Source organism: Ictidomys tridecemlineatus, chromosome 2 (assembly GCF_052094955.1).
Source record: "Ictidomys tridecemlineatus isolate mIctTri1 chromosome 2, mIctTri1.hap1, whole genome shotgun sequence".
Lineage (NCBI taxonomy): Eukaryota > Metazoa > Chordata > Mammalia > Rodentia > Sciuridae > Ictidomys > Ictidomys tridecemlineatus.
The window spans coordinates 6,148,253-6,159,109 of NC_135478.1; the positions used below are offsets into that span (position 1 = coordinate 6,148,253).

General features: G+C 42.6%; 2 protein-coding genes across 2 annotated transcripts; both read right to left on the bottom strand.

Annotated features, from left to right (window-relative positions):
• Positions 1-1,406: 1,406 nt before the first annotated feature.
• LOC101957988 (olfactory receptor 7G2) lies at positions 1,407-2,351 on the bottom strand. The gene has a single exon (XM_005342139.2). It carries the CDS (start codon positions 2,346-2,348, stop codon positions 1,407-1,409), a length of 942 nt encoding a protein of 313 aa, XP_005342196.2. The 5' UTR covers positions 2,349-2,351.
• Positions 2,352-6,051: 3,700 nt separating this feature from the next.
• Positions 6,052-6,990, bottom strand: LOC101957418 (olfactory receptor 7G2). Its single transcript, XM_013366088.3, has one exon. The coding sequence runs from the start codon at positions 6,988-6,990 to the stop codon at positions 6,052-6,054; it is 939 nt and encodes a 312-aa protein (XP_013221542.3).
• Positions 6,991-10,857: the final 3,867 nt, after the last annotated feature.

Genomic DNA, 10,857 nt, shown 5'->3' on the forward strand with positions numbered 1-10,857 from the left:
CCTGGTTACAGAAAAAGTCTGGGTTTTACAGTTGACCACCAGAGCGAATGCACCATTGGAGACTGCAGATGTGCAGTTTGGACAGTCAGCAACCTAGTTGTGCAGGTGAAAATTTTAGCTCAGGAAGGCAGGTGTAAAAAGTTTTAAATTTGTTGTCACGGGGAAAAGCCCACAACGCGGTGTTCACTGCTTGTCTCTTGGACACACTGGTACCTAGAGCTTCATTATTTGCTTTTCACCACTTAGGACTCATCTGCAATGGAAAGGGTAAACGTTCAGGGCCCAGCACTTCAGTATTTGCCTCCTCCCTTCAGAACTGTGAGGTTAGTGCTTGGCTAGTTTCCTGTCCCTCCACCTGAGCTGCACCTTCTCTCCACTTTTCTTCAGGGGCTGGCTATTTTGCAGGAATATTATTTTCCATAACTCTTCACTCAAAATGCCTGCATTCCAACCGCATGGTCTGGTAACTGGAAAAGAGCTCTTCCTAAATATGCAGGAGGAAATGTAGGTTTTAGGTGGCAGCACGCACATTTTTGTTACATATTAGGAAACTTAGAGAACAGGTTTCACTTTGACAGAAATTAATGTTCCACAGACTCCACAGAGAGGGCAGTTACCAAAGCACAGAGAGACGGGCACTCAGCTGTCTGCCTCTGGCCCCATGTCCAGGTACAGCCTCTGCATCTCCTGCAACCTCCTGGGGACCCTGAGGAGCACATGTCCTGGGGGGAGGCCACCTCAGGTAGGACTCAGTGAAGCCCAAATGCCTGAAATGACCCATGAATGTCTGAAATCACTGCCACGAACAACAATCCTCTTTACTATCTCTGTGCACTAGAGTTAGGTTTCCTTTTTCTTGGAGAACTCAAGGCATCTTTATAGATAAAAAGTCCAATATTGCAAAATGATCTGAAGCCTCTGAGATAATCTAAATGTGTAAATTTTGTAAATAATGGAACTGTGCAGGCTGGGTGATAATGCGACAGCATAAGGACACAGTTTTCTAGGAACTGCCCCATCCTCCCCGCAATTGATCATGAAAATTCAATTTCTGTGCCTCACCGGAGGTCCTCCTGTGAGGTGGGCACATACTTTCCGTGTCCTCCGCTTGTGGTTCTCTCAGAGCGCACAGCAGAGTTTGCTAGAGCTACAAACGCTCCTTCAGTTTCTGCTTCTCTGAAACCCAAGCAAAGAAAATGGTTTAAAGAACTTAAATTATGTGCCAAATATTTCAAATTGAATGAAAAAAATACTCAGGTTTCAAGCCAATCTAAAATGCACGTGGTCATTATGAGGTCTCATACACTCAGGACAAGGTAGTGGTGGAAGAAGAAGGTGTTCTGGTGAAGCAGGAGTCCTGTCACTGGGACTCACTCTGGAAGCCCAAATCCAAGTCAGATAACACCTCACAGAGGAGGAGCTGCCCTTCCCAGGAGCTTCCTCAAGGCCCCCTTCATGTCCCTGTTCCTCAGGCTGTAGATGAAGGGGTTCATCATCTGAGGGACCACAGAGTACATCACTGAGGCCACTGCAGTCTTCCTGGGGGAGTCGGTCACCTCAGAGCTAATGTACACCCCAAATCCTGTCCCATAGAACAGGGAGACAACCGACAGGTGAGACCCACAGGTGGAAAAGGCCTTGTGCTTTCCTCTGGATGATGGCATCCTCAAGACAGAGCACACAATGTGAGTGTAAGAGAAAATGATCCCAGAGATAGATGCAACCGCAAGGAGACCAGTGACCAGGTAGACCAGCAGGTTATTGATGAGGGTGTCAGAACAGGCCAGCTTGATGACCTGAGCAAGTTCACAGAAGAAGTGGGGGATCTCCAGGGCTTCTGTGCAGAAGGACAGTCGCAGCACCATCAGAGTGTGTAGCAGGGCATCCACAGTGCTGATGAGCAGGGAGATCAGAATCAGCTGGACACACAGGCAGGGGTTCATGATGACCGTGTACCTCAGGGGATGACAAATGGCCACATAGCGATCATAGGCCATCACTGTTAGGAGACAGTTCTCTAAACCACCAAAAATCAAGGCAAAACAGACCTGGGAGAGGCAGTCAGTGTATGTGGTGCTCTGAACCTCTGTTAGGATGCTCACCAGCATCTTTGGGATCGTGCTTGTGCTGAAACAGATGTCATTAAAGGACAAGTTGGAGAGGAAGACATACATCGGGGTGTGGAGGTGGGGGTCAGAGCTGACAGCCAGGATGATGAACAGATTTCCCATCATAGTGACCAGGTACATGGACAGGAACAGGCTGAAGATGAGGGGCTGCAGGGCTGGGTCATCTGTCAGTCCTAGGAGAAGAATTTCTGAAATAGCTGTGTGGTTTCTTGTTTCCATGTTGTTCAAATCTGAAAAAAGTTTTGGGTGAAAAGAGAATATATGGATAGAAGCAGAAACACTTTCAAATAAAACCTCACCTACAAAAACCATGGTCTGATGATTTCTAGACTTCAGAACTGTGAGAAAAAAGTTCTTTTTTAGGCCACCCTATCTCTGGTACTTGATTATGGCAGCCCTATAACGTGTACACTCACAAAATGACATTCTCAACATCTGTATGCAACATCTGTATACATATTCAAGGGGATTTCAGAATATGTTATAATATCATCATTGTTGTACAGAGTTCAAGATGAACTTCATGTAGAACGGGGACCTTTTGCAGAGAGTACACAGGAGAAGTGGAGGACCCCTGTTCCTCCCTCCCATTTTGCTCATCCACCCCTCCTCTGCCCCCACTGTTCCCAAGGATGAAATTCTAGTGCATATTTGCCCCTCAAGTCAAAGCATTTCCTAAGCTACTCTGTATTACCTGGTCGGCTTCAAGAGGAATGGTTTCAGCATCTCTCCCAGATATTAACCTTAGAAGACATGTCCTCAGGAAATGCAGAGAAACTAAATGAGTCCTCTCTAGGAAGAGGCCCAGTTGCTGTGTCCCTATGAAGCAGGTCTTTTGAATGAGGTGGTCACAGGCTGACTCCTGTACTCTCTCTTTCCCTGGGGCTCAATACCCAAAGCTCCTCATTAAACCCGTTAGTTTACAATCATTCAGATCCCAGGAGTGCACATCTTTTAAGACCAAGAGGACAGAAAATAGAAATTTGGAATGGCCGATTTCCTGACTCTGTAGGGCACATGTGCACAATTCAGTGCTCCACATTTTTTATTTTTCTGCTCATCTTCATTTTATGAACCTAGCTTTCAAAACTTAATGACTTCCAGTATCCCTTTTAAATAATAAACAAAAAATCCACGTAATTACTAATACCAGGTACACTGATTCCTGTTGTAGATGGAACCATATACTTTATATTTGTGGGCATAAAGAATGTAATTATATTAACTAAGATGTCATGAAAATACAAACATCCAGGAAGCGTCTTTACCAATGTCACACTGATGTTTAATTAAACTTAATTTTTGTTTTTTTAGGCTTGTACAGAACATCATGCTGTACCCCAACATATTGATCCTAATGATCATATTGATTCTAGTCACTGTTGATTGGCAAAATTACTGATAGTACAGCAAATTCATGTTTATAATTCCATAAGTAATTAAGTCCATAAGTACTTTTTTCAATCTTGTTGGAATATTTTCATTAATTTTCTTCATAAATGGAAAATTTTTGAGTTAAAATAAAAAATTTTAATCAAAGCGTTAATTATAAAATCATCAAAACGTAGTACAGTGCAGATGTGCCCATACACTCAGAACATTTGTGCTCATTTTGAAACCTCTTACAATTAAGTTCAACATTTCCTGAGTTTATCTGTCCATTTTATTAACACAGACTCCAGTTATGTTAAAAAATACTTGAAAATCTAGTGATGGAAAGAACTTACATCAACAAAGAAAACAAACAAAAGCTTGAAGAGAGTCTACAGGACGGGAGATCAATGCCACCTGCTCCTCAGATGAGGCATTGATATCCAGAACATATTAAAAAAAACTCAAAAGTCATAACAGCAAAAAATGAAATAACCCACTTTTAAAATGGGGAACTGAACTAAATGAAAGAAGAAATAAAGATGGTTAAGAAGTATATGAAAAAATGTTTGGTATCTTGAGCAATTAGAGAAATGCAAAATCAAAAACCACATTGAGATTTTATCTGACTCCAGGCAGAATGGCAGTTCTCAAGAATACAAATAATAGCAAATGTTAGTGAGGACTGGGGGGAAGGCCCACTCATTGATTGTTTGTGGGACTGCAAATTAGTGCCAAAAACTCCTGAAAGCAGTATGGCGATTCCTCATCAAACTAGAAATGGAACCACCATAAGACCCAGCTATCCCCACTCCTGAGTATATATCCATACTACTATACATAGCATACTATACATAGCTGTATACTACAGCTAAGGCTACAGAAGACTATCCTGAGACTTGAGGGCCTACAATTATGATTTGAAATACTTTATTGGGGCTGGGGATGTGGCTCAAGTGGTAGCGCGTTCACCTGGCATACATGCGGCACGGGTTGGACCCTCAGCATCACATACAAACAAAGACGTTGTGTCCAACGAAAACTAAAAAATAAATAAATATTAAAAAATTCTCTCTCTCTCACTCTCTCTCACTCTTTCTAAAAAAATGAAATACTTTATTGTTAGGACTTTTAATGGAATTATTAATTGTTCTCTCATGAATGTACATGATGAGGTGGGAATTGCTATTGACTTTAAGAATTTAGAGGATTTGGATAAATTTGATGGAGAGGAGCTAGGTTTAATTCATGAAGACTCGAGGTGCGGCTGCTTGATACAGTTATGGAAGCTGGCTTACGGTTGTAAACCATTGATCCTTGTGTGTTAGCATTTTTACTGTAACTTATGGGAATTGAATAATAATTCCTAGGTTAAAATAATGAATAGGAGAAATTCTAGAAAATGTTACTTGATCAGTGTTTTTGGATTAGAGATGATAGATGAAACTCTAACTTGAATGTGGACAATAGTTCAGGAGGGAGTTCTAATCAGATTACAACTAATAGAACTGGTACTGATTTGGGGCTTATAGTTAAATTTAGGTGGGGAGATAGTGTATAATAATTGGGAAATATTCTAACATGTTTGCACATTTAGAGAAATTTGAATGATATTTGTTTTTGAGTTTTAAAGTTAATAGATTAAGTTCTGCTGACGTGGCAACACCTACATGGTAGTCAAGGGGCTGTTATTGTTAGGAGCAGTGGCATGGTTCTCAGTGGGGTGTTAGTAAGTAAGATGTGGATAGAAGAAATCCTGCAAAAATGCTTCCAGTGGTAAGGTGTTTAATTAAATTCATAAACAGTTGTTTCATTAATAAAGATTAGTGTTGAGAATCCTGGCGATCCTAGTAGAGCTAAGGATTAGCTGAAGGTGTGTACTGTACACAGCAGTGAGGGACTTGGCAATGCATGTGATGAATAGGGCTCAGAGGTGGGTACACAACAGGTGTGCTGACACCACGATTAGGTCTTCAGAGTAGAAACCTGTTAGAAAAGACTTTCCTGAGAAGATCAAGGTTTCACTGATAAGTGAGGGTGAGTACATGGTAAGGATTAAAGTAAACCTCCAATTTTTTGAATGTCCTCTTTGTCATTCAGGTTATGGATAATTATTCCAGAGCATATGAATATAATAGCTTAAAAATTGCATAGGTACCCACATATAGAAATGCTAGGTGACACTGATTAACACCAGTGATGACTATCATTAATCTGGGTGATATGGAAGTGGAGGATGCCATCATTTATTTTTAATGTCCTTCTGGGTTAGGGTACAGGGTAGCAGTAGCTCTTAAGCATATGGTGAGTGTTTGATCAGATGAATTCTGGAAGCAGAGTAATGGAATAGAGCATAGAGATGAAAATCACCATCCTATGTCACAGAGCTGGGCAAATGCCAAGTCAGATCAGAGCCCAGGTTGACATGTATTTAGGCGACCATCACAGCCATTGTGGAAGGTGTGGGGATGGAGGACCAGGCATTCTAGCTCCCCAGTACTCTGTCAGCTGATCTCCTGGTAGAGAACAAAGCTCACAGCAGATGATAAAGTCACAGAGAAGAGGGTGACCCAGTGAAGAGGCGCCCCAGGGCTCCCTTCATTTCCCTGTTCCTCAAGCTGTAGATGAAGGGGTTCAGCATTTGAGGGACCACCATGTACATCATTGAAGCCACCACGTTCTTAATGGAAGAGTCACTTACTGCAGAACTCATGTACACACCAAATCCTGTCCCATAGAATAAGGACACAACCGAGAGGTGAGACCCACAGGTGGAAAAGGCTTTATACCTTGCACCCACTGATGGGATCCTCAAAATAGAGGAGACAATTCGAGCATAAGAGAAAATAATCCCACAGACAGGGACACCAGCAAATAGGCTTGTTCCCCAAAACACCAGCAAGTTGTTGATGAGGGTGTCCGAACAGGAGAGTGTGATGACTTGAGTCAGTTCACAGAAGAACTGGGGGATCCCCAGGGCCGTGCAGAAGGACAGCCGCAGCACCATCAGAGTGTGCAGAAGGGCGTTCACAGTAGTGACCAGCAGGCAGAGTAGAACCAGCAGGACACAGAGGCGGGGACTCATGATGACCATATACCTCAGAGGGTGACAAATGGCCACATAGCGGTCATAGGCCATCACTGCGAGCAGACAATTTTCTAAGCCACCAAAGATCAAGACAAAGCAGAGCTGGGAGAGGCAGCCAGTGTAGGTGATGCTCTGGGTGTGTGTTTGGATGTTCACCAGCGTCTTGGGGATGGTGGTTGTGCTTACACAGATGTCAGTGAGGGACAGGTTGGAGAGGAAGAAGTACATGGGGGTGTGGAGGTGGGGGTCAGAGCTGACAGCCAGGATGATGAGCAGGTTCCCCAGGATGGTGACCAGGTACATGGACAGGAACAGGCTGAAGACAAAGGGCTGCAGTGCTGGGTCCTCTGTCAGTCCCAGGAGAAGGAATTCTGAAACGGCTGTGTGGTTTCTGGGTTCCATGTCACTGGTAAATCCTACCAAAAAGGTCGGGTGAAAAAATGAATCAGGTGGTTTCTAGGGAAGCTACAGCCTGCATCACCTGAGTGTGCACATATAACTTCTTGGTAACACTCTGGGCTTACCTTTTATGGGGTCTGGGAATGAGGACACTACTGTATGTCTAACAAACACTCTAGGTGAATTTTAAATCCTTAAACATTGAGAATAAGTACTTTTTTAAAAATAAAGAAAGAAAAAAACATTTCTCTTGTGAGCAACATGAATATGTAACATTGTCTAGAAACTCTCTCCTGTGCTCTCCTCAGCTCCTCTACCGTCCTTTCCCTGTACTGAGCACCGACACTTTTCCATGCTTTGTACCAGGTACTGAGACTGTAGCAAAAAATAAGACACAGATTTCCTTTGAAAATATTTCCTCCTTCAACAAAAACAAAGGTGAGGATAAATGTATCAAGCCCATTTCAGTACAAGGCTCTCTGCCTTTACCATGACTCAGGATCCCCTGAAGGGCTTATCTAAGTACAAATGCATCAGTCCTGCTCCCAGGATCCTGCACCCCAGAGAACAAGCCACAGACACCAGGAAGCAAGTTAGTGTGGCAACCACTTGGTCACAGCTCAGGTCCTCTGAGTCCTGAGGGGACTCTCTTGACCAGTCTCTGCTAACATCAATGGACATACAGAATCGGCACCACCTAATGACCATGGCCATGCCATAGTTTCCTTTTATAATTGGGATACTTTGTTTCTGAATATAACCCCAAATATCCCCTGGATTTTTAGACCTTCCCACTTCCATCAGTAAGTTATTTGTAGCAGGTGGAGTGATTTCAGAAGTGGAGTGAAAATATTCCTTTAGGTTGCTCATAAATTGACAGCTCATAAGGCTCCTGGAAACTCCAGCGATTGGCTTTAGTAACTCTTCTAAGAGAAGTGGAGTAACCATGACAGTGACGTTCTTTGTCTTATCTGAAGAGAATCTCTTCCCTCAGTGGGGTTGGTAACATGTCATAAAACTCAATAAACCAGCAAATGACACAATAACTAAATGAGAGAGAAAATGAGGTGCAGGGTCTCCTGGAAATAGACAGAGCTTGTTGGACTTTGGTAGATACAATTACAACATAATAGACTTGGGTAAACTGGTGTCCCAATGGGTGAGTCCCTACACAGCAGTGGTTTTCTATTATGGGGCAAAGAATAGCAGTGTGACCATGATGATTATTTGCATTGGTAGATGCCACCTTCTGAATTTAGTCCAGGCTGCTGCATTAGGTTTGTGAATGGGGACATTGTCACCTGGATGAGAAGACTGGGTGTCCTCATTGCATTATGGTGTGTCAATTAACTACAATGTGGTAGTTATTTCACAATGTCTGAGAGGGTATAATGTCAATTATACCCTCTCAGAGGGAAGGGAGTAATTAGAGCAAACAGAAACGATGTCTTTACCAGGTCAAAACCATATTTTTGGGAGGAATTTCTGAACTGGAATTACCTTTGGCAATACTATTTACATAGAAAATTAAAGGAGGAAAGAAATATCAATTATAGCAACAATTAATTTGCACTCGACATAAGATGATAATATACACAGCAATGAAAATGAATTAAATAGCAAATAAATTAGCTGCACCACAAAAATGATTGGTATCACAATTAAGAAAAATTTTATATGAACATGTCTATACCCTGAAAATTTTTCAGTATTTTTTGAGCCTGCACAGGTGCACATTATTTTTTGATGGGACATTTATGTGTAAAAGAAAACAAAGGGTAAAGTAGGGTTGGACATCGAATAGGCATCATGAAAAATTCATATACATTCCTAACCTGAGGGGACTCTCTTGAGAGATTTTCTTTTCATTCTTAAATATATATTCTAATTATTAATACATGAGAGTATAATGCATTTTGACACATCCTACAAAAATGTGGTTTAACTTCTCATGCTTCTGATTGTCCATGTTTTAGAGTCATACCAATCCTGTGAGCATATATGTACTAGGTACTTTTTATTAAATAAAATAAGAGGCAGAAATGAAGTCCTCACGTGACATCACACATTTGCACAAACTTGATTTCTTTACTACATTGATAAAATGAACACGCTATCAAGATGTATGTTATTGTCCCTTTATTTTTACTATATTTGGTAGTTATCTTCCAAATAATCATTGTTCCACACCTGCAGACACCATGATTTTAGACGTCTAAGTTCCAGATTGTTCCACATTTTAAATCTTATTTAATATTTGTTTTAGTTGTTGATGGAAACAAGATCTTTATTTATTGATTTATTTTTATGTGGTGCCAAGGATAGAGCCTGGTATCTCACATGTGCACAGCAAGTGCTCTGTCACTGAGCTACAGCCCCAGCCCCTAAATCTTCATACAAACAAGTCTAGAGTGTATGTTAGTTTTAATTGGCATTCTCTGGGCATCTGGTTTTTAATTATTGATGACATATTTAGTGCTTCTTCATTTAACTTAAATACACACTATTCTGCTATATTGCCACAATTGATTTCCACATTCCTTGGCTGATGGTTGCTAAGGGGACTGCCTCTTTTTATTGACTATAGAGTGTAAAATGAACCTGGTGGGGAGAAGGTGGTCATCTATGATGACCATAAAGAACTGCCTCAGAGGAACCTTGTCCTGCGGACACTGTGGTTGTTGGAAGTCTGGCCCCAGAACGGTGAGAAAATAAACTCCCAGTGTCCCGTGTCCCTCTGGTGCTAGTTTGTGTAGAAAGCTCAGGAGGTGAGCACACTGGCCCAGAGCCCTCCTGGGCACCCCACAGGAACTCTAGTCAACACCAGAACGTTTAGAAACAGCCGCTGCGTTAGAGGGAGGGCTGGTTTCTGCTCACAAGGAGACGGGTCCAGTCCTTGAGGCCAGCAGCATCGGAGCTGGTGAACACTGGTGTGCAGGCACTCGAGGGCTTGTCCAGGGCATGACGGACAGCGGACAGGGGAGTCAAGGGCAGTTTCTCCTGATCCAAGCTCGTCCTCTCCTCCCTGCTCCCCCAGGCCGAGCTTTCATGAAACCCCTGCCCTCCCTCCCCAGCACTAACCCAGCAGCCATCCGTTACCTGGCGGACCTCACTGGCAGTGGGCTCAGCCTCTCACCTGGAGGTGCAGAAGTCCTGGTCACCCAGAGGTGACATTCCTAGTGAGAAAGGCTCATCTTTGGGAGGAAGCCCAGGTGCTGCTGTCTGGCTGAGTCAGGGCTGTCAATGAGGTGGCCACAGGCTGACTCCTACAGTCTCTGTGTCCCTGGGGCTCAATATTCAAAGCTGCTCATTAGACAGAAGTCTTACTCTCATTCTGATCCCAGGAGACAACATCCTTCAAGACAAACTCCAAACCTCCTCACAGGTGGGGATTCAAGGAAGGTGATTTCCTGACTCCTGATGCCCCCCACACAACACTCCGTTCTCGCTGTTGCTCTGCTCGGCTCTGTTCCTTGGAGTCGCCCACAAGTCATGTGGCACTTTTTCACTTAATTCCCACCTTCCCTTTCATTTGTACACAAAAGCATCCCTATGCACCTCAGGATATCTGAAAGTCTCATTCAAATTCAGTTGTGAACATGTGTCCTCTGTTTGTAAGTATAATTAATAGGAATCTAAGCATCAGCAAAGACAATGCCAAATGCAAACAAGGTTTCTCTTCTTAAAAACCATTTAATGTTTGCTGAATACTTGCAAATTCCATTCTCCCTTTTGCATAGTTGATTCTCATTTAGTTGATTGCTGCTGAATGCAGAAATGATAGGCATAGCTCATATTCTTTTCCGGAGTTTTAAAATCACCTTTTGTAATTTCGTCACAATATCTTCAGTGTGAAGTTTCCCTCATTTT

Bases quoted from the DNA above. Each gene is read 5' to 3' on its own strand.
- LOC101957988 (XM_005342139.2), bottom strand. From the start codon at position 2,348: ATGGAAACAAGAAACCACACAGCTATTTCAGAAATTCTTCTCCTAGGA.
- LOC101957418 (XM_013366088.3), bottom strand. From the start codon at position 6,990: ATGGAACCCAGAAACCACACAGCCGTTTCAGAATTCCTTCTCCTGGGA.